Raw genomic sequence first — 26,179 nt, forward strand, 5'->3', positions numbered from 1 at the left:
GTCTGAAGCCTGGGTCCATGGCTTTGCAGAACATTGGCCTGGGCTTCCTCAAGTTCCTCTCCTCCCACCGTGGCCTAACGTATGCCATCTCTAACGCCGACCTGTCAACTGCCTCGAAAGCCTGCTGACCACGTTCTACATCAGGCACGATCTATTCGACGAGTACACGAGACGACAATATCTCAACAAAGCGCCGGAGAAGAACCCGTTTGGCAATTCAGAGGTTTCATTGCGCTTTGCCGATTTTGATGTCTTCACCAAAGTACGTGGGAAGCAGTTTTGGAGCCCTACAGTCAGTGAATTGCCCATACTAACAAGCGCCGGATCGCGCAGATTCGTATTCTGCAACAAATGACGCAGTTCATCATCATGAGCTCCGAGAAGTTGCGGGATAAGACGGAGGAACAAAAGGATACAGATCAGACGAACTGGGTACGCTTTTTCAGACGATGTGCAATGGGTGCTTGGCAGAGAGCTGATACTTTTATAGCGGATTGAACCCTACGGATGGGATCGACATGATCGAACATACTACGTGCTCGACGACAACCGATTGTACCGCATGTCGGAGGCGCCGGCGGCACCAGCAAAACCTAAGAAGAACACCAAGAAGGCGAAAGCAGCACAACGTGCCAACAAACGGCGCCGCGTAGCATCTGGTGCCGCGAGCGATACCGAGGATGCTGGAGACGAGGCCTCTGAAGCTGGCGCGCCCGCCGAACCAGAGGATGATGGGCTTGGAGGCATGAAATGGGAATGCTTAGCCGCCACCTTGAGCGAGGTCCGCGACTTCATTTCATCCTTGGAGAAAACCAAAGACCCCAATGAGAAGATTCTCCGCAATCAGATTCAAGCTCATCTCCTGCCGATCCTCGAGCAACAGGAAGAATCCAGAAGACGTAAACAACTACAACGAGAAAAGGAGCTTCTGAACCTGGAGAAAATGGCGCACGCTAAGAGGTCGAGTCGAATCGCTGGCAAGCTTGAACACCGTAAAGAGGAAGAACGTGCCCGCGAAGAAGAGCGGAGGCAACGCGAGGAAGAGGCCGCTAGACGCAAGGAGGAGACGAAACGGGCAAAGATGGAGCGCGAAAGAGAACACAGGCTGATGTCAAGAGAGCGCCGGCTGAAGGAGAGAGAGGTTCGACGTCTTCAGCATGAGGAGGAGTTGGCTCAGCTGTCCGAGGACAGCAAGAGCACAGCCTCTGCCCGTATGTCAGACCGTCGAAGGATTTCCGAGATCGAGAGGAACAAGAAGGCTTTGCAGGAGCTGGAAGAGGAAGAGGAGGACTGGATTTTTGATTGCATTTGCGGCGCATACGGACAAATCGACGACGGAACCCACAGTGTTGCCTGTGAGCGATGTAATGTCTGGCAGCACAGCAAGTGTCTTGGCATCAATGAAAAGGAGGCTGAGGAGGAAGATTTTCACTTTGTTTGCGAACCTTGTCGTCGGCGCGAAAAGGAAGCTGAGCAGCGGCCTCTCATCAAGCTCAAGGTGAATAAGCAGGAAGAAGCTCCGGTCTCTTCCTCGCCACAATCCGCACCAACTGAAAACACCACGGGCGAGGCTGACGGTCGTGCCCGACTGGTTGTGGAGCTGCCATTGAAGGCCTCGTCTGGTGTTGATGAATCGACAGAGCAGCCGGCGTCTGCACCATCATTGGACGAAGCAAATGGGGACCGTCCCGCAACGACGAAACTCCCAGATTCACAGGGGAGCAACCCGTTTTCATCACCACGTCCGAATCTGTTCCCGCACGCTCAGCTGTCCCGTGGCATTCCTGTGTCCGGCGCCTCCGATAGCAGTCTTCCGGTGCTCCCCGAAAGCGGCAATGGTATCTCCCCCACAAAGGAATCGCACCGTCCTTCGTCACCACCAACAAAGACACTTGCTTCGATCGGAGAGCCAGGCCGACCTGCCTCGCCTATATTGAACATTACCAACACGTTCAGACCTCGGCAGTCCCAGGATAGCAGATCAGACGGGCGGTCATCACCTTTGCCGCCATCGAGTATCTCTCCCACTAAGCACTCGCCTCCTCCTCAGCGTCGCGGTGTCAACGGGACCAATGGTAACGGGATCGCCACTCCTTCGCAGAGCTTTGGCAATCCAGGCGCGTTGATATTCCCTCCCGCTGCCGCCTTGTCGCCTTCCCCGAGGCAGCAAATCCTCACCCCTCCCGTGAAAAACCCAGGGCCAGTCAGAGTCCCCCCACTGGGACCCGCACCTGCCGTGTTGCCTCCTACACCGAACCAGTCCTCTGAGCAAATTGGCTTGTGAGATGCTTGGCCAATGCGGGAAGTACCTAGTCATCAATAAGGGGGCAATCAAAGTCTCAATCTGGCCAGTAATGGTGGCGGTTTGGCGGTGAGTAGCAAGTATAAGGTGCAGGCTTGGTTGTTTTTGCGTACTTTGGAGATACATTGTTTAGATATACATTCGGCTGGGTTGGGCGGATTGGATGGGGATATACTTTATGGGGTGGTAGGGTTTTCTTCTGGAATGGGGGTATCGCGGAATCGTTAAGCACATAGAGAGCTGTCTGGCCTCATAGACGAGGTCCTAGTACAAATGGACTAAACCGAACACGGGAGCCATGGGAGCAATAATGTAAATATCAAGAAGCTGGGTACACTAACTCCATGAGATATCTCTGCTGTTGTTCAATAAGGTGCGGAGCATCTGATCCTTGGTCTGATAGGGTAGTCGGAAAGAGTCCGAGTGGTTCCTGCTAAGAATACTCATACATATTGTCAATCACATAACTCATGGCCCATGAACGTTGGCCAGTCCGCCACTGAGGAAAATGTGCTCATTGGTTTCCCCGGAACGTTGCCGGCTGTGAGATATTTTTTTCTCATCTTTTTCCACGTGGCTCAACTTCTCGATATTTGGCACACCCAAGGGAGTGTTGCTCAAAACAGCACAGTGGAGAGAAAACCAGAAGAGTGAGAAAATGACGATGGGATAACTTGACATATCAGCAACGTACTTGGATGGAATCTGAACCCGGCGGCCGGGAGGGGACGAACTTGTGGCCTGAGCTTGGTGGAAGCGTGCGAGACTGAGACACGTTCGACCAAAAAAAATCATGATTGCAGAAAAGAAAAAATAAGATGAATCAGATTTCTGGTTGACAACCTAACCTTGTCACCTGAGGTGGAAAAAGTGGCGGAACAGTTCGCGATTGGATCTGGTAATCTTGGGGTTATGATTGAGCGGGTGGTTGCATGTTATTTGGGCCAACCGTGGTTGGGGGGGGGGGAATAGGGAGGTATGGAGGTGCGTACGTTTGGGATGTTGAGTTTGTTCTTGGGTTGTGGGAGAGATGATGATGTTGGAGAGGATAAGGATGAACTGAGTAGAAAGGAGGGCTTTGATAGATGGATACCACTGGCGTTCACGATGAGGTGGGAATAAGAGGAGATGTGTATATTGTTCATCATTCTTCTTTGGGCCAGGGCAGTTTTTTCATTTCGATCTTTTGATGAAGTGAAATATGCAAAAAGTAGAGAAGGGTGTGTGAGTGAGACCCTTGTGGAGTCTTAGTCATGCCTGGTAAATAAAGGGGGGCGCGTGGAAAGGGCCGCTATTCTGTGCCTTGCTGTACGACTGATGTTCAAACAGTCGCGGGCTAATGCAGCTACCCGAAAGCCCTGCAGGGAGGGCGACCAACCAGAAGACGTTGCAACTGTCCATGATGCGCGTTGAGGCTAGGGGGGGACCTATGCCAGGCTTGGGCAACAACGAGAGCCAAAGTATCCAGGTTTGCCGCGGGCTGTTGCTAATCGCGAGCTGCTTTTAAATGCAGTTATGAGCGGCAAGTCATGTGCACGCATCTATGGCGGGATATGGGCCCAGGTGAGGCATCAACCGCCATGATCGATGAGCACACGAGACCTCAAAGAAACGGGTTGGATCTAAAAGGTCAAAGAAATGGAAGCAAGCCACTGGCCTCTGTGGCGTCACGCAGAAGAGAGCAGCCAGTCACTGCAGAGGGGAAGGAGGGCAAGCCGCTTCCGGGGAGGGACCCGAACACATTCCAGCCGGTCTCGGGTACCTCAAACCAGCAGATGAACCCCCCTATGGAACCGCGTACCTAGAAGTAACTGAGACTCCAAATGTCAAAAATGGCGAGGGAAATACTGAAGATGCTGTTGGGTGTTGGGCGAGTCCAATCTCAGCTTCGAGAAAATCTGGCTAACTGCTGTAACCCGGGTTGGTGCAGGAACACGTGGAGCTATGCTGCTGCCGACATGGTTCCAACACAGGAAAGCTCGGGGATGTGAAGTTCGGATAGGAGTGGTTTGCTCAGAATTCCCCTCCTGGTGGGTATTGCCGGGGACCGGGAGAGAGCATGTCATTGCATCTCCAATAATTCCCAAGAGGTCGGCTTGCTACCTCCTCCACTGTTGCCAGGCGTCTGCAGCAGCTCTGGCACTCTGAGCCCCGAACGCGGATGTGGAGTGCCAACAGTCGTCGAGAAGGCGGCTTCTTCCCTCCTCAGTGCTGCCGTCCAGAGCCTAGTTCCGCTCTTCTGGCCCGGCCAGGCTTCCGAATGCGTCAACCCTCTGGGGACGCGGACAGTACCGCACCAGGCTTGCTCAGCACCAGAGCCCAATAAAGAGAATACAAATACGCACCCGGTCCCCTCTTCCTTTTTCCCCAGCCCTTCAAGAATTTCTCGCTGAGACAAAGCACGGCTTCCACGTTCATTGAAGCGGCAGAAGCAGAGACCACCAAAGCCGCAAGCCCATCCTGGTGCTTCCCACCCCAGCTCCAGCCCTTAGAGAAGCCGGAACAAAGAAAGGAACAAGCAGGAAGGCCAAGCAACATACACCCTTGGCAGGAGAGACAGCACCGGTTGTGGAAGCTTCAGGTGTGTGGTCGTGAGATCCGATAGGGTCTCTCAGCGTGGACAAGCACCTCGCTGTCCAGGAGACCGGGGCAACAGGCCGTGATCCGGGAAAGACAACGAGTCCATCCACCACAAATACCCATCGGGCGTGTCGCAGCCTGCAGGACAGGCTGTCGCAAAAGGTTTGTGATGTCCACCGCTTCCTGCACACCTTGACCAGCCTGCGAGACAAGAGCCTCCTTACACCGCTAGGTGCACACTCCCAAGCCATCTGATGCTGTCTCTTCATCCAAGCAAATCATCACTGCAGACTCCGTCTTTCCCAGCACCTTTCTCCTCAAGACACACTAGCCTGGGCCCTACTCCCGCAGCCTCTGCACCATCCACTGATAGTCTTGATACCTATCCAGACTGCTATGCTTGCGTGGTTGCTAATCGATTAGCCAGGCTCTGCCCTTAAAATCTTGGGGCGGTCCTATCATCCTTACAGGTTGCTCCTAGAGTTTGTCCAACCTCGACTACTCAACCAGTCGGCCACTCCGTCCGGGTTGACTGGCAAAGATATTTGAAGAGCTCATCCCCGGTGTCTGAGCTACTGCCTTTCCCTCCCACTCACCCTCCATCATCCTCGGCTTCAACCCAGAGATACTTTCTCACACAAGCAAAACACAACCTCTAGCATGGATCGCAATACCCCCCTCTCCCCAAGCCTGCCGAAAGGAGAGCCGTTACCTGTCGGCTTCAATGAGCTTCTGCAACATAACGCTGCCACACCGCACGATATGAACGCCGCCGATTCCATTCGAGTACAATCGCAACCGGCTTCGAGATATGGAACCCCGGCGCCCCAGTTAACACATTCGCAAAGTTTCGATCCGTCCATGTCATACCAGCGTGGAGTTGCTCAGATTGTGAGGGTTGCCATCTACCCGCCATGGCTCAAAATGCTGATTGTTTGCGTGTAGCCGGGCTTCCACCCCATGTATCCCGACAGCAGTCCGTACGGCCCTATTCTAGATGTGAGTACAGTTTCGTCGCCTGGTCGAGATAGGCAACGGGCTCTGGTTGATCGCTGACAATTTATTACAGATGTCGCAGCCTTATGGCACACCGGCAGCGTCACCCCCTACACCTTCACGGGCGTCTGATATCATGAGCATACACGGCGGCAATATCGTAATCGGGAAGGCGCTGGCACCAAGACGCGCGGGCGTGGAAAAGGCATCGTCTAAAAAGAAGAAGAAGGAAAGAGCGAAGCCGCCGAAAAATTTGCCAACTTTGGACAGGCCGCTGAGTGACTTGACAAAAGACTCGGCCATTCCAATCACCGATATCGAGACGTACGTGAACCGAGACGCCACCGCACGGCAAGACGAGGTCACCCAGTGCAGGAAGAACCCCGGCAAGGTCAAAAGGCCCATGAACGCCTTCATGCTGTATCGCAAGGCCTATCAGCAACGTGCCAAAGAATGGGCGTCTCAACACAACCATCAAATCGTCTCACGGGTCTGCGGTTCCAGCTGGCCACTTGAGCCCGAGCATATCCGACAGCAGTTCAAAGCCTGGGCCGACCTCGAACGTGACAACCACCAAAAAGCGCACCCGAACTACAAGTTCACGCCGTCCAAACCTCACAAGCCAGCAAAGTACGACGAAAACTTCGACGCCCACAGTGAAGCCTCGGACTTGGACGAGTATGGCGACTGGCAACACGCGGCGGCCCGGATGCGGTCTGCTACCAACACGCCCAACGACGACGGGGACTACATTCCAAGTCGCTCCGTCTATGCCGCAACCCATCACCCTCTGATGGGATTGCACGGGCTAGGGCCTCATCACCAGAACCGATCGGCCTTTGAATTTTCCAACCCGGGGAAACCAATGCCGTCCGCATACGACACTCGAGGGTTAACGAACACCTTTTACGAGAGCCACATCCAGAACACCCAAAGGAGCCACTTGCACCCAGGTATGATAGAGGATGTTCTGATGCGCAAGACGCCATCGCCGAGTATGGCATTCCAACAACACACCCACGGATTGCCCTCGCATTACGAGTTGAATCAATACCACCACCCACAACACACACGCCCTTCTCACGAGCAACAAGCTCATTCACAATCCCAGTCACAAGGTCATTCCCAACCCCAGCCCCCCCGCTTTGAGCACCGTATCGATCCGTCGTTGATGTCTCACGAGGAGCTCTTCAACGGAACAAATAACCTCAACAACATCAACAATTCCATATCCAACCTCTTCGACGGCACCGGGCTCGCCGGCACCAACAATTCGCAGCATGGTTGGCAAACAGGCCAGCTGACATCCAACAACAACCCAGAGAACCAGTTCTCCCACTTCAACCTAGGGCTCGACAACACACTTTCGGTTGAGCAGCACAGCCAGTTTCTCGGGGGGGCAGACGAGTGGCGGATGGAGCCTTTGTCAGAAGGGGCGCACTTTGAGGCCAACTGGGCCGAAACCAAGGCTGATCAATAGTCACTCAGTCGGGCGTAAAAATGACAGCTGCTGTATTTATTCAAGAAAAAAGCATTGGGTGGGCACAAAAGAAAAGGTGCGAGTTGAGGTCTTCTCATTCTTGAGGAGGGCAATATGGGAAATGGGCAGAACCAAGAAAGAAGCAGGGAGAGAGCGAGCGCAAAAGAAGGGGGGGAAAGCAACCTACTGTCGATAGGGGACACAGAAAACTGATCTGGTTGTACATATCTTTCCATGCTACATTGTTTCGTTGTTTTGTTCAGGTTAGCCTCGGATCCGAGGGGGGTGGTGAAAGTGAATTTTATTGTTCTTTGGTAGTTTTTCGGACATCAGGATTCTTTGTAGGAGCCACCAGATAATGCTATTATGCATATTTTGTGGCCCAGCCCGCCCCGTCCCGATCTGTGAAACATCGCTAGCTTGTAGCAGCCAGAAAACAAAAAGAGGCCAGGTTGAATCAAAGACAGGTTCCCGTCAGCTTGAGTTCTTGGAAGATGGACGGGTTTGGATGAAAGAACCGAGTACTTGGGACCGTGTCTTGGAGACAATGAGAATAGGGGGTGAAAGTTTTCGTTTAAGTGCATGCACACAACTGGACCGTTGCGGCTATGCAACTATCGGGATATGGCCCCTGCTTCCTTGGCATTTCTGGGAGTGCTCCCAACCAGTTGGCATCGTCGTCACCAGAAGCATCTCCAAGTCAACAGCAAAAGGCATAAACCCAAATTCCTCCACCATGACGTTAATATCCAAGTCCATCACTGCTTTTGGCAGTCTTTTACTCGCACATGCGTAAGTTGGACATTCCCCATCGGCCGTCAGAACGAGCAATGCGCTGACAATTCCCCCGATAGGTGCTACTCGGCCCAGGAGCATTCGGCCCTGCAGTCGTTCCGAGCTGCCACCTCGGCGGCATTGACGTCAACTCCCACCGCTGCCACATCCCTGCCGATAGATATCGCGATCGAAACGGCTGTTGCTATTCTGGTTATTCTTGTCGGCCTGGTTCTCGGCACATCCCCCCTGCGCCCGATCCAGTGGCGCGAGTGGGCTGGGAAGATTGAAAGGGAGGGCGAGGACGGGTTCAAGGACAACAACGGGCAGGTGAACCGGGACTACTTGGGCAATCCGTTCGCGTACATCGAGGGTAGGCCAAACTTTGTGGACATTCGGAAGCAACGCAATGAGTTTACCGAGTGGGTGAAAGGTCAGGGGCAAGAGCAAAAGTGAGGGTGGGAATCACTGGATTGTTTGGAACATGATCCATGGTTGTTTTGATATTTTCTACCTCTGCTAGATGGTTTTGTTGAGGACGAAGTACAGCAGGAATCGATACCCAGTTTTTACTTGTGAGTGTGTCATGCTTCAGCAGGAAGGAGGGGGTTTGGGGCAGGAAGCTCCTTCCTCCCAAAATACAGCAACACACAAGACAGCCCGAGATGTTTTGTCCGCTTTACCGCCTGTATTTTCTTCAATCATCCCTTTCAACATCCGAGAATCCCCTTCTGTTGTATATGTTATGTTTCTGCCTTAGCCCTGTGTCGCGGATTCTGGGCCCAGTCGGGGATTTTACCTCTGAATCACCCACGACCAGTACAACAGCTTTAGTCGGCATCTCGACTATCAGTCAGCCCTACCTCACTTCAATGCCAAAGCTGTACGAACAGCACAGATGCCACCCAGTGAAAGCGCCCGCAGTGGCCGGAGTGCCCGAAGCACCAGGAGTGCATACTCGACTGCTTCTCATTTGCTATCCCCGCAGACCTCCGACTACCCTTCCTCCCCGGTATCCTTGTTAGACTCGTCAGTCGAGCGTGGCCGGACTTTGTCGGCATCGCACAACCCTTCTGGTTCTGAAGATATCATACACCCCGCCCCTGATACATCTTTGAGCTATCGATCATCGGAATATGCTTCATCAGGTTATGCCCTAACAGATCACACGCCGTCATCTCGCCAATTGTCTTCGGACTATGCAGAATCATTGTCAACTTCTCGCTACTTCACCCCTCACAATTATCAAGATGCAGACAGACTTGCAGAATCTCAACCTTCTCACCAGGACAATGCGTCCCATTCCTTGCTGTCGCGACATGAATCGCGACATCATACTAGCAGCCATCCGTCCAGAAGCTCACGAGAACAGGTCCGCCATAGGAGTTCTCGATCTTCCTCTACAAGCACCACTCCCTCTGCCAATGGTAGGTCGAAGTCGTCGTCGCGACGTTCAAGGTCACTGTCTACTTCGCGGCACTCGAGGTCCTCATCTCCTTCCCGACGTTCAAAGTCCACTTTGCGGTCTGGCATCTCCAAAGAATCCAAAAGCAGCAGGTCAAACTCCTGGACAGCAACAGGAGAAAGTCGTCGGCGGAGAAAATCCCAGATAGAGACTCCATCTATCCGGTCGAGCCAATACTTTTCCATCTCGTCAACTTCATCAGTAACGACTTCCACGGAGCCTTCGAGAGCAGCATCCATGCGCCGGCCATGGCAATCACGGGAGTCCACGTACATGAGCTCGAGACATAACACTCCTTCGTACTATGGGGGCATAACTGTGGATGAAAGCGTTAGCCACGACCATGACACTCTGAATGAAGTCATCATGGCCGTCAACATGGATCGGGAGGGCAAAGTGGGCTGTGCTTACTATAGCGCCGTGGATGAAACGCTGTTTCTTGAGGACGACATAGCCATGGGAGGCATAGAGACTGTTGAAACCTTTCTCCTTCACCTGGAGCCAACCTCGGTTCTCATTTCCAATCGTGCAGCGGATTCACTAGTTCAATTTCTCGAACCAAACGCACAAAAGTTCGATGATGATCAGACATCACGTACAGACAAAGGCCCGTATATTTTACGCCACCTTGTTTCAGCACAGTTCAACTACGACACAGCGAGAGAGCTATTAGCCAATGTCGGCATTTTCTCGGACGAGTCGCAAGAGCCCGACCCCCTTCAGGTGCAGTCTGGAGAGGAAGAGCCTATTCAATGCATTGGGTCTTCTAGCCATATCAACCTTGTGCGCCTGGCAAGAATCATCAATTTGGAAAGCCAGCTTTCTGTAGGGTGTGCTGGGGCAGTTCTCACCGACCTCGAACGCCGAAGGGCAGTGGAGGAAGAGTCCGGCTCCGGTGAAGAAGGGAAGGTTCCGTTCCGGGTGAAACGTATCAAGATGAACCTTTCCACAGATACCATGCTGCTCGGCGCCGATGCCCTGATATCTCTTAACATTATACGTCCGCATCTTCAAGCCATTCCTGGACTCCGCGGGTCTAGCGACGAACCACGAGCCAAAGAAAACCTCTCTGTAGCGGACCTTCTGGCCTCGCTGGCATCAACGACGCAGGGAAAGCAGAAAGTGCGCCAGATGCTGCTGCGGCCAAGTCTCAACCTCGACGTGATACATCAACGCCAGTCGACGATTCATATGATGTTGGATCCAGAGAATGTTTCAATCGTGAAGAGTATGCGCAAACTGCTCAAGAGGTTGAAGAGTCCCAAGACACTGCTGCTCCACGTAAAGAAAGGCGTGGATCGTGTAAGGGGCCATCTGTCGCTCCGAATGGGCGACTGGAAAGCTGTGGTTCGCTTTGCTACAGTTGCTGCCAACGTTCACCAGGCCGTGACCTCACTTGTCCGCACCTCGGGGCTTGAGATCATCTCCAAGGCAAGCCATTAGCACTTCAATGTTGAAAACTAACTTCAAGCTGACTGATTTCTGCAGATCTGCGACACGATTGATCCTCGTCCGTTTCTTCTTCTTGCCGACAAAATCATGAGAACATTTGACTTCGAGGCTTCCAAGGACAGCCAACGTACCATCATTTTGTCGGGTGCAAGCCCTGGACTGGATCAGCTTAGGCAAGAGTTGGCGGAGGTCTGTGACATGCTTCCTGATATCAGGGATAACATTGCGAGGGAGGCTCCCAGGTGGGCAAACAAACATATTCTACACTGCACCGTCATGGAACAGTCGGGCTTTCTTATCGGTGTTGCCATCAAGCCAGATACCGGCGTGGGGGTCTACTATGGGCATGACCTCCTCGATGATGAATGGGAACTGGTCTTTGTGACCGAAGGAGTCGCCTATTACAAGAACAAGCTGATGCACGATCTCGACTCACAATATGGCGACTTACCATCCTACATCACCGAAGAAGAAATGCTTCTGGTCATGGAGCTATCTGGCCATGTTCGAGAGCAGGAAAAGGCAATCCTCGCCGCCTCGGAAATATACGGTGAACTTGACAGTCTGTCAGCATTGGCCTCCGCGGCGGAAAAGTACAACTGGGTGGCACCTACGATGACCACTTCCAACATCATCGACATTATCGACGGACGCCACCCCCTCCAAGAGTTGGTAGTTCCGTCATTTATACCCAACAATTGTAGTTTGCGAGGTGGGTTTGGGAAAACCAAACTACATGGAAGCCTGGACGAAGACGAGTGCATGGAAGGGGCTGATGAGACCGCTTCTATATGCTCCACCAAGAACACACACGACTTGAACATGAATGACAGTTTTTGGTACAATGACAGCCTTGTTGATGATGACGGGTATAACCGCATGTCCCTCGACCCGGACCAGGAAAATATGGGCGGTGAAGAGAAGGAAAACACCATGGACGAATTGGAAAACTATCAGAGGACCGAAGCAAGCTTCATGTCGGCTTCCCGATCCATATCCTCTCCAGAGATTGCTTTCAGCTGGCCAACTACACAAGCCCCATCACGCCCCTCGACTTTGTCCCAACGCGCTTCTAGTACCGGGTTGTATGGCTCCGAGGTATCCGACGAGGAAGACTTTACGGTGTACGAAGGCAAGCCGTGTATGTTAGTACTCACCGGCCCCAATGATTCAGGCAAGAGCGTCTACATGAAACAGGTTGCGCTCATTGTACAGCTGGCCCATGTGGGGAGTTTTGTCCCTGCAGGGAGAGCCACAATAGGTCTGACGGACCGCATTCTGACGAGAATTCTGACGCGCGAGACAGTTCTCGACGACCAAAGTGCTTTTATGATCGATATAAAGCAGGCAGCTTTTGCGTTGAATTTTGCCACAAAGAGGAGCTTACTTGTAGTCGACGAGTTTGGAAAGGGTACCACGGCATCAAACGGCGCGGCTCTTCTCGCTTCATATCTGTCCCATTTTATCGAGCTTGGGAAATCGCAGCAACCAAAGGTTCTTGCAGCAACGCACTTTCATGAGGTGTTCGAAAATGGCCTACTCGATGGCTACCAAGAAGACGACCTTGCTTTGGCGCACATGGATGTTCGTCTCAACCTGGGAGCAGATGCGATCGAGGACCAGGTCACATACTTGCATCGTCTCTTGCCGGGGCGGGGCCCATCAAGTTTGGGAATAAAGTGTGCCGAGATGCGAGGCATACCGGCCCGTATTCTGAATCGAGCGGATGAGATTGTCGAGATGTTGGAGGCTGGGGTCAGCTTGACGCAGGTGCCAGCAAGGCTCTCGGGTGAAGAGTTGCAAAGGCAGATCGAGGCAACTTTTTTGACAAGGTGGCTTCTCGCGCTGCCTAGAGGTGTGTTGGAGAGAGCTAAGAACGGGGACCCGTCTATTGATATGAGGGCCATGTTGGAGCAGGCGATGCGAGATGCTAGGCAGGCGGCTCTTGATGGTCTCGCAGAGTATGTCGGTGAGGATGGCGGCCTCAGTGGTGATTGTGAGATGGAAGGCGAGGAAGAGGATATTGAGATGGAAGATGCTGGGGAGTCGTCGGATTTTGACTGGTAATATTGTCTAATTTAGCTGTGTGGATTTGCTGGGAACATTTGCTGGAATTCATGATGTGGAACGTATGCAAAGCAGTTACTAAATTGTATCTACTGGACAGACTGACATGATCTGAGGGGGTTGCAAAAAGCGGCGGGTAATATGAGTGTGAAATTACAATGCTCTTTGAGCGAAGTTATGATTTGCTAAGTATAGTGACAATGCGGTATCTCGTTCCTCCTGTCATCATTCCTCCCCTTTGAAACGCCTATTCTGCGGCGCTTGCCATCTTCTCCCTCTTTTTTTGCATCGCTGCCCTTGACCTCTCCAGCTGCACTTCCAACGCCACCTTGCCTACCTCGTCAATCTTTTCCTCCACAAAACGCCGGATAACCTCCTCGTCATAAAGCCCATCCTCATTTTTGAAGTCTGGGCGGGAAACGAACTCGAACCCAGCTGAATCGCCATCCTCCATAATGATCTTCTTCAACCCAGACAGCAAGCAACCCCTATAATTCACATCCGTAACGTCGGCAGGTATGACCTCCTTGATCAACTTCCTCGTCGCCTCCACATTCTTCTGCAACCGCCACTCCTTCAGCCGTGCGTTCCACTCCACCTCCACGTCAAACGCGGCAAAAGCGTCCTCCTGCACCGAGGCGCGCATTTTCTTGACCGAGACATCCGACCTGACGTGCAGGCCCTGCTCCCGAAGACTGGGGATATACTCCTCTATCCACCTCCTGTACACAGCCCGCTGCCTCATCCTCTGCCGGTCATTGCTCTTGAGCTTTTTGACGCCTTCCTCGCCTCCTACAAGGCCAGCGCCATCGCCGTCATTTTCTTCCGAGGCGGGGCGGACAAAAAAGTAGCGGCAGGTGGTTACGTACTCGTAGAGGGCCTCCACCGTTGGGAAAGGCTTGCCGGACTTGAACGGCTCGAGACTGATGCCGAGGAAGGTGAGGATTGCGGTTGGGGATTTGGTGAGGAGGATTTTGGCCTTTTTGCGGTCGAATTTTTCGATTTCTGGGATGCGGATCCAGAGGGAGGATTCGTCTACTGTCAGGCCGAAGGGGCGGATGGTGGAGCCGAGGAGGTTCCAGAGGTCACCGTGGCTGTGTTTGAAGAGGTACTGTTGAGGGGATGTTAGTTTGGGTTGTGTTCTGGGGGAAAGAAGGGGGGAGGGCTCACCCAGTTTAGCTCCTCTTCGTTCTTGCAGATACGGACGTCAACTTGGATGTGTTTTTGTCCGTTGGAGCCGGGCCAAGGGACGACTAGGTTTGTGGTGTTGTGGACGGCTTTGTGGAATTCTGCGCCTAGTGCTTCTCGGATCTTGGTGTGTAGTGTGGGCAGGGGCGAGGGAGTCGTGTCTTCATCGGAATCCTGAAGTGTGAGACGCCGCTCGTTTGCGACGAGGATGTCGATGTCGCCGTGGTCGGCTTTGGCAGGGCCCTCGACGGGGGTGGCCACGTGGAGGAAAATCTTTTCGAGAGCGGTATGACAGGATGCCTTTACCTGCTCGTAGATATCTGTGGGCATGCGAGGAGTGTATGGAGGATTCTCCAGGTCTGAGAAGGCTGAGCCGCCCATGATGGATGGAAGAGCTCCGGCTAATAGATAGAAGGTATATATTAAAGACCAATAGAGTTAAATGAGAGTTTTGATAGAATTAAACGAGCAGGCTGGAAGTACTGTCAGGCTCTGGTGCTTGGCCGATATGAGTGACCGACTTGAATAGCTTGACTGGGGGGACGATGAGGCCTACTGCAGAGCAAAGAAGGTGATGGTTGAAAAGAAAGTCGGGAATCAGGTTCCTGATACTTATGCCAGTCAAAATAGGAACCGCTCTCTATTTACTTATGGAATCTTGGTCAGTGGTGGGTGTCAGACCGGGCAGGTTGTTGATAGGTAGTGAATAAGGCTGGTCCAGATGAGATGGGTGAGTGAGTCACTTGGAGAAAATGAGACGAAAAAGACAAGAAGGAGGATTCTCAGAATTGCAGCAGATACAAATGTATCAGATTCACTGGGAATTGGATAGAAATGTATGTATATACATGTCTCTTCGGTGAACTGCAGAGTTGGATCATATTGAGGCAGACATCTCATCCATCCATGTTGGTTGGTGAAACTGGAGTTGCACCTGCCTTCAGGGGGCCGCCGGAGCTTCCACGTGGCCCGTGCCTCTGTGTTGAAAGAGAAGAAAGTGGGCCCAGATTGCAGTCACCACTGAACCACTCACCCCTTGCAACAACACATCACACTCAACTCATTCATTCACTCAACCCACTCATCCAGAATAGAGCCACGCTCAATTAACGACATCGATTCTGTGAACAACAGCCCAATACTATCAACCGGTCACTCAGTTAATCATGGAGAACGGCGCTATAACTCAGGGAGAGGGCAAGGACCCATCAGGCTGGCTCAGCGAAATCATTGGACATCCTGTCACAGTCAAGCTTAACTCAGGTGTTGTTTACAAGGGTGAGTCCCGCCCAACTTTTGAGAGAGGACAATCCCACTGACAGATTAAATGAAAATAGGGGAGCTGCAGTCTGTGGATGGATACATGAACATTGCCCTGGAAAAGACCGAGGAGTATGTTAATGGCGCCAAGCGAAGAAGCTACGGCGACGCCTTTGTCAGAGGCAACAATGGTATGTTGTGACCACCTCACCGAATACACACATGAGTTTTGACTATGATTCTAACATGTTTCCAGTCATGTATATCGCTGCCGATTAAGAAGTTTTAATCTGTTATTCACTGCATCCGGCGGCATGGGAGTAGGGTCTGATATCCTGCTGAGGAGTTTTGGGGCTGGTGGTTTGGAAGAAATCTCAAGAGTCGAGCTTCTTGGTCCACACAAAGTAGGTAACGCCATGAAGAGCAATCTCTCCCTTCTCGTTCCTCTCAACATCTGGTGACTGAAGCGCCTCCTTGAACACCCTGACAGCCGCCTCTCTGTCTGACCCTTCCAGTATCGCCACCTGGCTGAGAGTGTTGATACGAGACCAAAGCGCACCCTCCGACAGCCACACTGTCCATTTCACGGTTTCCTCACTAAGTGGAAGCGCGAATAGTTGTTGGTCCTCCAAGGCACCTCTCCATTGGCCATCGCGGAAACGAGGCTGGCCGTCGGATGATATGGAATAAATCCTGTTAATATTGATCAGCTCTACTATTCTCCTTCCTGTCTAGAAAAGTCATACCATGAGTTCAGTTTCTCCTCCCACGTAGTCGTTGCCTTCCACTCACGGGGTTTGTTGTCTTTGTTACCGTGACTATCAGCTCACTGAACCGAGCCATCGAGCAAACATCATCAACTCACAATCTTCAATATTCCAAATCGCACCTAACCCTCGCCCCTTTTTTAAGACTCGATGAGCTTCCTTCAACGTCTCCTTATTTGCGAACCTATTGTCCCCTCGTCGCGTTGATCAGTGTTCCCGAACAATATCTCTCTCACACTTCCAAGACGCGACAAAAGAGAGGCTCACCAATGAAAGCTCTGCGCAGCAATATACCCATCCGCCCACTCCCCATCCTCCACCGCCAACCTTCCCGCATGACCATCCCTCACATCGACACCCTTTAGCCCCTTCCCAGCGAGCTGACCCCTCATGTCCCCGTGGGGCTCAACGGCTATCACGTTGAATCCCTCCTCTCGGTTGGCAAGCAGCTCGGTGAACTTCCCCGTGCCAGCGGCAATCTCGAGGATCTTGGTATTTTGCTTGCCCAGCAGTCCCAGCGCGGAAAGTAACGAAGTGACGGCTTCTTGAGGGTATGAGGGCCGGTGGGTGTCGTAAGCAGAAGCGTTCTGGAAGCCTTGGCTCGCAGCTTTGGGGAGCCGGAACGAGATAGCAGTGGTGGACATGGTATCTTGGGAGATCTTTTTGCAAAAATGTTGTATTTTTGTTGTCTCGTGGGAAAAAGGTGATCAATCTGATTGTACGTACGTTGTTTACTTACAGTTGGAGATACAGAGGTTACACTATCAGCTGGTACGCTTCCAAGAACATCATATCCGTCTTAGCTCCGATGTCGTCAGCGAATGCGCAATTGATGGCATTTGCCCTCCATTCATGAGAAGCTGTCGCTTCGTATACACGATAGCCAATCATGAATAGGAACCGGAGCAGGCTCTTTGCACCTCAACCGCTGCACAATTCTTCTCGGTAACAATTCATGGAGAGACATGCATGTCAGATCACAGTCCAAGTCACATCAATCGAGGGAAAAGATTATAACGAAAACTTATTTCATTGACTACCAAAGCCGTGAGACTACCATGTACTGTCAGGCACCAAATCTCATGCATGATCAATCATCCTCCTCCACAATCCCATTAACTAACCCGATACTGTGCCGAGTAAAATCCTCCGTATCTTGTGCGTGCCTAACTCGATACCTTCCAAAAGACGCCTAGCAATGCTCATAAGTACCAATTCCATAACACCATGCATTTCCATCACTCCGAACAACTCATGTCTTCCATGCCTCTCACCTGGCAAGTCCTCAGAACTGAATCTAGCAGATCGGAACCTTGTGGACCTGAGGCTTCTTCGCCTTGGGCACCACAACAGTCAAGATGCCATTGTCGAGGCCAGCCTTGACACCGTCGAGCTCGACCCGGCTGGGGAAGCTGAAAGTGCGGCTAAACTCGCCGATCGAGCGCTCCTGGAGCCAGAACTTGGTCTCGGGCTGCTTGTTCTTGTGGTGGGTGGCAGCCTCCTTGTTCTCGCCGGTCTTGGCCACGGTGGTGGTGCTGGTGGCCTTCTCGTCCTCGGGCTTCTCATCCTCGACGGTGACCTTGTGAGAAGGGTGCTGGTCCTCGCCGCTCTCGGTGATGGCCTTGCTGGCTTGGTCGTTGTTCTCGAGGAGACCCGCGGGAGGGGTTCCGGCGGTGCGGGTTCTCTCCACCTTGCCCTTGATCACAATGGTCTGGGGGTCGGTGAACTCGATGCTGAGGTCCTCGCGGGCAATGCCAGGGAGCTCGCCGTGGAGCTCGTAGGCATCGACCGACTCGCTGATGTCGAACTTGGGGGTGAAGGTGCGAATGGCGCGACGAGAGTTGCGGGATCCGTTCTGGTGGTTGTCGTTGCCGTTACCTTGGACTTCGCGCGAGTAGTTGTCAAAGTCGTCAAGGAGGCGGAAGAGGGGAGTGAAGCTGGGGTCGGCACCGTAGAAGCTGCGGGAGAACATTTTTAAAGAGTGGTTGAAGGTTGTTGTTGTTGAGTTGTGAGAATTGGAAAGTTGTTATGAAGAGCGGGGAAGATTGAAGTGCGTTTGAGAGCTGAGAGCTTGTTGTGGTTGCTTTGCTTTGCTTTGTTGTTGTTGATCTTGGGAGAAAAGAGTTGGAGAGGTTGAAAGAGATTCAAAGGCTTAATATACTTGAGAGGAGCTTTGGTCAAGCCTGATGGCGTTTTCCACAAGCTTCAAGCCCACAGCAAAAAGAAAAGAGTGTGATGCTACCTGTAGCTTCTAGAAAGGACCTGATGCTCCGGGCAGAAGCATGACACGCTGCGGAAAGAGGTGTTTGCATCATGATGTGCTGCACACACTGCATTTGCAGGTCGACTTGCCAGAAACAAAAGGAAGGAAGGCTGACTTGCGAAGGCTCCAGAAGGTTCCAAAGTCCACCACAACTCATCCAAAAACAAATGAGAATCAACTTTAGACTTTCATACTGCCTAGCAAATGGACAAATCAGAACTGGAAATTACCTAGATTTTGCATGCTTTTTGCTCTTTCAAGAAGTCATACTTTGGCGTAGATACCCGGTGGCTGTCTCTGATATCGATGTGGCCAGGCCGGCGGTGATTCACACCATCGGAGTCATCAGTTGTTGAGCGAGAGGCGTTTACGCCATCTGCTCGCGTTCTACCTAGCCAGTTGAGCACACTCAGATGACCATGTTTTAGTTACGCCTTCCTTCAGCAACACCAAAGGTTACCACAACCATCTGATATCGATGTTGAAGGTCAAGTTATCTTGATGGCGGCTAGACAGGGCATCCATGTTTCGGCACCAGTTCCTGCCAAGACGGGAAGGGTGGGGCCACTCTTGACACCACAACCGAACCAGTTAGAAGCTTCGACAGCTTTCGGTGCACACTGCACTAAGTGGTCCGTGTGTAACTAGCTAGCTGAGAAGGCACTGAGGCAGAAGACATGGGAAGCTTTACCCAAGCTTGATGCAGAGCTCATTGATGCCAGACTATGTACTGGAAGGTAAGACAAGCAATCAATAGAACAAGGCTGATTGTACACTATAGAGATGCCATTCAAAATACACGACGAGGGAAGCATGTCGCTGTCTCTAGTAGTAGGTACCATCGTACAAGTCTTTGCCAGCCAGCAGCATCCTTCCAAGAGACTCGACACACAAAGCACCCATATCCAATTAATCACCTCATCAACACATTCGGCGGCAGGGGGTAGCCACCGGCTGCCAGCGGGATTCCGGCCGTTGACACAGGGACATGCACAGGCACTGGCCCTGGCCCCATTCCTGGAATGATAGGCATGGCCGGACTCTGTATCCTGTTGAACAACCCAATCAGCCTCCTTCCAACTGAGGGCTCCAGCTCTGTACCGTCTCTGGCAATCTTCACCTCCCTGTTGGAGTTCCAGGGATTTCTAAGTCCCCTAGTCTTATAAAACGGAAGCCTCGCCGTTGACAACCACTCCAGTCGGAACGGCTTGCCCCATGCTTTAGACTCAACACCAACCCCATTCTCTTGACCAACACCTTGGACACTTCCACCGTCCCCACCGACCGACCCACCGGATTCCTCATCTTGCCCGCCATCAGGCGTCTGGTCTCCGCGGTCTGCCTCCCAAAAAATGGTGCCGCGGGCAGAGTCATCGATAATCCGGCCCTTGGGCGCGAATTCGGTGGCTTCGGTGGCTATGGCCTTGGGAAGGTCAACATCAGCCGAGGACTGTGCCTTGGGTGCAAATTCTATCGCTGCTGCGGGGTCGTCGTTGATGGGAGATGTCATGCGGGCGTAGCCAAAGTATTCGCCAGATTTGTTTGCAGAGAATACGAGATAGACGTTGTCCGAGTCCTGTTTGGAAACACAGTTAGCCAGGTGTGTCCTGTACGTTGAAATAACGAAATCAGGTTGAGAACATGGCCAGAACACTTACTTTAAAGGCATTGTTGAGGGTCCCTTCGTTATGCGACTGAGTCGCCCATATATTCGTTCTGACACTCAGCTCCAAGTCCTCCACCGTCAGACTCTTGAGAACAAAGAACCTGTCCTTCTGAGAAGAACCACTTTCCACCTTGGGGCTTGTTACACTCGAATCGGCAGCGGCCGCCGGCGTCGAAGAAGCGGGAGTTTTTGTTTCATCCGAATCGGCTCCAATAGTAGCAGCTTGTTCCTGAGCCGCTGTTACCGTCGGCGTTGACGAGATAGCCGGTCCTGTCGGTGCCGTGATACCGGCAGGTCCTTCTACCGTGCTTTTTCGCAACCGGCTGACCAGTCTGACAGTCATGAATTTGGAGTCGTGGAGTTTTCGTTGCGCCGCGATGCATGACTGTTCGTCCTTGAAGTTCGCGAACGCGCAGTTACTTTTCGAGATGAGGAACAGTGACTCCAGTCCATCAGCTTCCTTGCAGACGTGATGAACCAAGCTCATGAGCTCTGTCTGAGGAGGTAGGTTGCCGATCCATATGGCGTGGCCTGTTCAGGAGACTTTGTCAGTTCTTGTTGAGTCCACCAACACTCGGGAAGACTTGAGAACACTCACCACTCTGGCGCGGCTTTCGGGGAGGACCGCGAACAACATTATTTTGACGGCTTTCTGTCGAGGCTATTATTGTTTGACATTAGAGATGAGACTTGCGTGCGGGACTAGTGAAGCAACTCACGCGTTCCATGATGGGCTGGGGAATGGATGGGAACCCCTTGATTGTTGAGATGCGGGTGTTGCGCACCAGCATCGAGGTGGTGCAGATTCGATTGCGCATACTGTCCAAGCATGAGCTGTGTTGCTACATGCGGTGACTGCCCAGCAAAGTGTGCGGTCGGCGGGTAATAGTAGTGTGCGCCTGGGTGATGTTGTTGGTTCACAACAACATGGCTACCATAGTAGTTCACATCTCCCGGAGGTGGCATGTTAGCACCCGCTGGCTGCTGGGGGGGTAGGGGAGTCGGGTAGTACTGCGCCGCCATATGCGGTTGTGGTATGTAATACTGAGGAGAAGGGGCGGCCGGTCCCATAGCGTTCGGTGCCCCATATTGAGAGACAGGGATTTGAGGCGCCGTTCCGGGGGATGATATTCCAGGCGCGTTATATCTCTGTGGGCTTTGTCCGTAAGGGCCCGGTCGGTATGCTTGCTGGGGCAGGGCGTTGGCCATGCTGCTCATATCGAAGCCCCCGGTTCTTTGTTGATGCGTCATTTCGAGTTGAGTTGCAAAAGCATGTTGCGATCCGGCGTCTGGCTGCTGTTGAGGGCGTGTCGAGGGGTACACGGACGGATGCTCAGCAGCGATGTGACCCGGCCCGAGACTTGAGGATGAGACCGAAAGCGTTCCCGGAGGGGCGTCTTGTCCGAGGAACTCTGTTGGAGCGCCGTGCTGGAGTGGTGTATCTCCCATTGGGATGCCAAAGGCTATCAAACCCAGCTTCAAGAGTCTATTTGGGATACCGCCACCCAGAGACCTGCTCAGTTCTCCTGCTTTTTCTGTGTTGTAGGGTGCAGATTATGGCAAGAAAGCAGTCTCTCAACAACACTCACACGACCCAAATGATGTCTCTAGTGGGAAGTGTGCGAGGGGGGGTGTAGAGGGCTTCTCGAACCTGACAGAATCCCAATCTTTTGGGAGGGAGATCGCCGTGGTTAAGCGTCAAATGCAAGGGCGAGAGAGGTTCGGGTACAGGGGTGTGTGATACTTTTGGGTAGGCTCTTGGGTGATGCACAGCTTCAGCTTGATTTCCTTTAAAACCCAGCTTTGACAGCTTGATGGCAAGGTCAGAAAGCCAGAAGGAGAAAAATCGAACGCCGAGGCAAGTCCACCGGGCAGACGATATCAAGATAGGGTTGATACCAAGCTAGGTAGGCACAGCCAGTAAACTCTTCGCCACGATACGATAGCACTCGGTAGGGCTGCTCCAATGGGTTGGACACACAAATCTGGCGGGGAAAATGCCCGGTATGTTTCGTCCGGGTCTAACGATGCGGCGGGTCGTTCATCTGCAAAGAGCAGGAGGAGACAGGGAAGTAGCGCGTGGAGGCGAGACAGAACGAGATCCCTCCCAACTGGAGAGACACCGCGAACAAAACAGCGATCCGGTCCAGTGGTGTGGGCAGCAAGGCTCAGAAGTCAGGACCAGTTAGTGGATGATGTCGGATGAACCTTTTAAACTAACTTCACACGGCAGTAGCCCGAAGCTGTTACGACAGACAGACACGCCAGAGTTCCGTGAACAGGTGATATCTGCGCAGTTGTTTCGTCGTGCGATAGAATAACGGGGGGATTATGTTCAGTGGCGTAATGCGTAATGCTGGGAGAGCACGGCGGCGAAATGTGTCTATGGTTCTCAATCTCTTCCCAACAACACCTGTCAAAGCTAACTTGCTCAAGGTGTACTGTGGTGCCCATTTTCTTGGCCAGAGACGTGGGTGAGCCCGTGAAACCAAAAGCTCCTCCTGGAACCCCATTCAGGCAACGGTGTGGCCCTCTCGCGAACCCAGATGGGCGAGGGGGCCGCAGATCTGCTATTCAAGGCTTGTGGGTGGCCAAACCCACGCGCGGTAGGGTTCGGCATTCACACAAGACTAGGGCTGGGGATAATTATCTGCATCTAGAACCGTGCCCGATCAACAGATTGGGTCTGGGAGGCGGTGCCCAGGCTCAACAAGTTCACAGGTCACATCGGGATTGGTTCACCGGGTTGGCGGGGAGTGCTAGACCCGGTCCTGAGCCGCCGTCCAGGCGAAGATGTGCAGTCGCTGTTGCTCGAGCGCCATCAAACTCGAGAGGCGCTTGATGGGAAGAAACATCGGGAATAAGATCGCTAACAGCGATGGCGAGGGAGGAGTCCGGATTGGACTGTGGAGAGAGCGGCAGTCATTATTGACAAAGCCGGGAAATACCACCCTGTTTGGGGTGTCACGGGTGTGTGGCTGAAGAAGAGGCGAACCAGGGGTAATTTTCGATGCAGGCGCTTGATGGGAATCAAGGGAATTTCCATTGACTGTAGGAGCGACACTCAGTCCCGAGACATGGGGGAGAGGGGCAAAGCTGCTCTAGTGTACCCTCACCCAGTTTGCCACCGCTTACCTTGAACAATAGTTATGATTTCAAACTGGAATGTACTTACCTAGTGTAGGTGCGGTGTTTGGTCTCCTTGCCTTCCTGAACTCTTGGTATGCACGTATGCCCATTTGAGGAAAGAGATGAGAAGAGACAAAACACTTGTTTCGTCATACCCGTGAAGCAAATCGGGGATTATAAAGGTTTAGCGTACAGCACATGTGTCCTCGTTGATCAACAAACAAGGCGGTCTCCACGGAGTGTACATCCCTACCTTGTAAGTCGTACCACAGGGCCGGTAGTAGAAAAGCGTCTGTTGACATGTGCGTGGTGACGAACCGCTGTTCGCTAGGATCTTCCCGTGTCGGTAGGCACGTAGTGTACTCGATGGCCGAGGAAGACGGTAAGATATATTCTGGTTTGGAATGTATAATCACAACAATACCTAGACCGAAGATGGCCTGAGACGAGAAGTCCATAGTGTTATTTCCAGAACGGTCAAGGTATTGCGAACAATTAGTTTTGTACTGAGTGAAGACATTCGAGGTTCAAATAGAGGTATGCATGTTTTTGTTAACTAGATCGTCCCCTTTTCTTGGTTTTTGATAGCGCTCAGTTACGTCATAGGCAGATGGGGTTGAGCATCTGATCTGTGCCACTGATAAATCTGTTAAGGCGCAACTCCAGTGGCCACCACGAGTAATCCACTGACGCAAACTCATCTAGATAAAACCAGCTTTTGAATACCCTGTGGCCGTCATAGTTCCCCATGCGTAGTCTTCGGTGTGTCCCAATCAAGTTGAGCTTACACAGTAGCGGAGTTTCTTGGGGCAGATGTTGTTTCAGCTGTGAACTCAAAAGTAGTTATCAGACCATCAGATTGCATGACAGCATTTGAGGTGCTGGAGTATCAACGTGCACTATATATGACTATGCAGGGCAGTTGTTTGATGTTTTGTTCTGGTTACCCCATTCCGCTAGCCAACGGGCACTTGTGCAGCACAATTTATCGTCATTTTCATGCGTCAGATTGTGGCACGCAATTGGCAGCCTAGCTGTGGCTTGCTGAAATCAAAACGGAGTGCGACATGGCCTGCCACGCAATTTGTCCGGATCTCTTGCTCCGGACACTGTTAACGCATTCGGGACAATCGAAACCGTCGACATTTCAACAATACAACAAGCAGTCCACAGCCTGCAGAGATGGAAACAAGAGGGGCCTTTAAAGAATCATCATTGGTTTCGTGATTTTGCATAGTCGTGACTCCAAAGTGTCAATGAGGCCAAGGCCCTTCTTTTTGCCTGCCCTTGGGTCACCGCCATAACAGCTATGGACCGCTCTAATCTCTCTTGAGGGGCAAAATGACCTCCTCAATCCCTTCCTTTGTAATAATCATCATCTGCAGTCCGTCGCCGACTTCAATATGACGCTCGACAGCCCCGTCAAAGGCATCCTTCACCAGAGTCTCGACCTCCTGACGAGTCAACGGGCGTCGCTCGCGTTCTTGGAGAGCATGACCTTCACCACTGCCCGGAATGAACTGGTTTTTGAAGTTGACTTGGTTGTCGAGGAATGGCATGATCAAACTGGCCGCGGCACCGCCTGCCCGGCATTGTTCCCGCTCGTAGCTGCCGACTGGATCATATGAGTAGACGGCTCCCTTGCCCTCTTCGTCGAGGCCGCCAAGGATAGCATAGGCGTAGTATGGGAAGAACCGCTTCTGGTAAAGAATTGTCGACAGCCGCTGTGCACACGCCTTGACGCTCATGGGTTTCCCATGGCGGTAGCGGTACATTTTGCAAATGGCATCGAGCCGTTCCTTGAGAGCTTCCCCGTCCGCCGCAAACCCTACGACCGAGAGAACCAGTGTTGCATCACTCTGGTCGGAAGTTGTGCCGCCGATCTTGAACACCTTGGGGTGGAACCGAGAGTTGATACTGTAGCCCGAGGTCAAACGGGTATCGCCAGCCATGATGGTGAAGTCGGCGCCGGCGATGGCAAGGGTCGAGCCACCATTGTCGGTGTATCTGTGTTACAAGAAATGTTAGTCCTGTTTCTGGCCGCGGAGAACAAACAGCTAGTCAGAGCGTACGGGTCAAAGCGATGCTGTCGAGCTCCCTCGGGAGCGTTGAATTTGGGTGCCTCGCTGAACGAGTAGTTGGGCCCGTTCAAGAGCGGGTTCTGGCTGAACATGGCCATCGTGGACGTGGTTGGGGAGTCAAGTTTTGGGGTGTTGCGGAATGGGGAAGACTGCAGATTGCAAAGCCGAGGGGTAGTGAGAAATTTCAAGCAGGTAGATAAGGTAGTTAGTGAGTGCTGATGCAAGCGACGTTGAAGCTGGCTACTAAAGCTGTGGTGATGCGGTCGGTCGTTGTTGTACAGATAGGTTGAGGTGGGACCTCTTTGGCGCGTCAGCCCTGCAGCCTGCTTCCCCAAAGCTCTGGAGGCCGGCCGCTGGCAGTTGCACCTCAGACCCGACAGGGGGAGCTCCTGATGACTCAGCACCGTTTTTCCCGGGATGCCCCAGTTAATTGAAGATTGGCATTTGGGGGTCAGAACTCCACTAGAAGAAAGTGGGTAGTTATTAAGGTGCACATCCACCAATCTCACCACCGCGCCGCCCCGTAATCTTTTCGTTTCAACATTTGACGTTAGGTTGTGATATTTGGACAGCCTCCCGGTCTGCGCAGGCAAAGCGTATCTTGTTCCCCGGGAAGCCTCCGGGCGCCTGAGAGTCTCTGGAATCAACAACCACCTCACCGTCCCCGTTCTCTACGAATGACATACGGCAAGAAACAGCCTACAACATC

At 52.5% G+C, this 26,179-nt stretch overlaps 10 protein-coding genes across 10 annotated transcripts; 5 read left to right on the plus strand and 5 right to left on the minus strand.

The window, feature by feature from the left end:
- Window positions 1-17: 17 nt before the first annotated feature.
- Window positions 18-2,284, plus strand: PODANS_1_13930 (uncharacterized protein; the record flags this gene model as incomplete). Its single annotated transcript, XM_001905062.1, has 4 exons — window positions 18-79; window positions 145-262; window positions 319-432; window positions 491-2,284. The coding sequence occupies 4 exons, from the start codon at window positions 18-20 to the stop codon at window positions 2,282-2,284; spliced, it is 2,088 nt and encodes a 695-aa protein (XP_001905097.1).
- Window positions 2,285-5,542: 3,258 nt separating this feature from the next.
- On the plus strand, window positions 5,543-7,358 carry PODANS_1_13940 (uncharacterized protein; the record flags this gene model as incomplete). Its single annotated transcript, XM_001905063.1, has 2 exons — window positions 5,543-5,815; window positions 5,952-7,358. 2 exons carry the CDS (start codon window positions 5,543-5,545, stop codon window positions 7,356-7,358), a joined length of 1,680 nt encoding a protein of 559 aa, XP_001905098.1.
- Window positions 7,359-7,940: 582 nt separating this feature from the next.
- PODANS_1_13950 (uncharacterized protein) lies at window positions 7,941-8,588 on the plus strand (the record flags this gene model as incomplete). The annotated part of the gene is made up of 1 exon (XM_001905064.1): window positions 7,941-8,588. One exon carries the CDS (start codon window positions 7,941-7,943, stop codon window positions 8,586-8,588), a length of 648 nt encoding a protein of 215 aa, XP_001905099.1.
- Window positions 8,589-9,963: 1,375 nt separating this feature from the next.
- Window positions 9,964-13,116, plus strand: PODANS_1_13960 (uncharacterized protein; the record flags this gene model as incomplete). The annotated part of the gene is made up of 3 exons (XM_001905065.1): window positions 9,964-11,028; window positions 11,086-11,749; window positions 12,224-13,116. 3 exons carry the CDS (start codon window positions 9,964-9,966, stop codon window positions 13,114-13,116), a joined length of 2,622 nt encoding a protein of 873 aa, XP_001905100.1.
- A 247-nt stretch (window positions 13,117-13,363) lies between these two features.
- PODANS_1_13970 (uncharacterized protein) lies at window positions 13,364-14,685 on the minus strand (the record flags this gene model as incomplete). Its single annotated transcript, XM_001905066.1, has 2 exons — window positions 13,364-14,227; window positions 14,287-14,685. 2 exons carry the CDS (start codon window positions 14,683-14,685, stop codon window positions 13,364-13,366), a joined length of 1,263 nt encoding a protein of 420 aa, XP_001905101.1.
- A 785-nt stretch (window positions 14,686-15,470) lies between these two features.
- PODANS_1_13980 (uncharacterized protein) lies at window positions 15,471-15,843 on the plus strand (the record flags this gene model as incomplete). The annotated part of the gene is made up of 3 exons (XM_001905067.1): window positions 15,471-15,582; window positions 15,642-15,755; window positions 15,821-15,843. The coding sequence occupies 3 exons, from the start codon at window positions 15,471-15,473 to the stop codon at window positions 15,841-15,843; spliced, it is 249 nt and encodes an 82-aa protein (XP_001905102.1).
- Window positions 15,844-15,938: 95 nt separating this feature from the next.
- PODANS_1_13990 (uncharacterized protein) lies at window positions 15,939-16,975 on the minus strand (the record flags this gene model as incomplete). Its single annotated transcript, XM_001905068.1, has 4 exons — window positions 15,939-16,257; window positions 16,311-16,368; window positions 16,430-16,515; window positions 16,599-16,975. 4 exons carry the CDS (start codon window positions 16,973-16,975, stop codon window positions 15,939-15,941), a joined length of 840 nt encoding a protein of 279 aa, XP_001905103.1.
- Window positions 16,976-17,628: 653 nt separating this feature from the next.
- Window positions 17,629-18,303, minus strand: PODANS_1_14000 (uncharacterized protein; the record flags this gene model as incomplete). Its single annotated transcript, XM_001905069.1, has 1 exon — window positions 17,629-18,303. The coding sequence occupies one exon, from the start codon at window positions 18,301-18,303 to the stop codon at window positions 17,629-17,631; it is 675 nt and encodes a 224-aa protein (XP_001905104.1).
- Window positions 18,304-19,507: 1,204 nt separating this feature from the next.
- PODANS_1_14010 (uncharacterized protein) lies at window positions 19,508-21,709 on the minus strand (the record flags this gene model as incomplete). Its single annotated transcript, XM_001905070.1, has 4 exons — window positions 19,508-20,170; window positions 20,253-20,791; window positions 20,859-20,921; window positions 20,980-21,709. 4 exons carry the CDS (start codon window positions 21,707-21,709, stop codon window positions 19,508-19,510), a joined length of 1,995 nt encoding a protein of 664 aa, XP_001905105.1.
- A 2,999-nt stretch (window positions 21,710-24,708) lies between these two features.
- Window positions 24,709-25,568, minus strand: PODANS_1_14020 (uncharacterized protein; the record flags this gene model as incomplete). Its single annotated transcript, XM_001905071.1, has 2 exons — window positions 24,709-25,396; window positions 25,462-25,568. The coding sequence occupies 2 exons, from the start codon at window positions 25,566-25,568 to the stop codon at window positions 24,709-24,711; spliced, it is 795 nt and encodes a 264-aa protein (XP_001905106.1).
- Between the last annotated feature and the right edge of the window lie 611 nt (window positions 25,569-26,179).

This window comes from Podospora anserina, chromosome 1 (assembly GCF_000226545.1).
Source record: "Podospora anserina S mat+ genomic DNA chromosome 1, supercontig 3".
NCBI lineage: Eukaryota > Fungi > Ascomycota > Sordariomycetes > Sordariales > Podosporaceae > Podospora > Podospora anserina.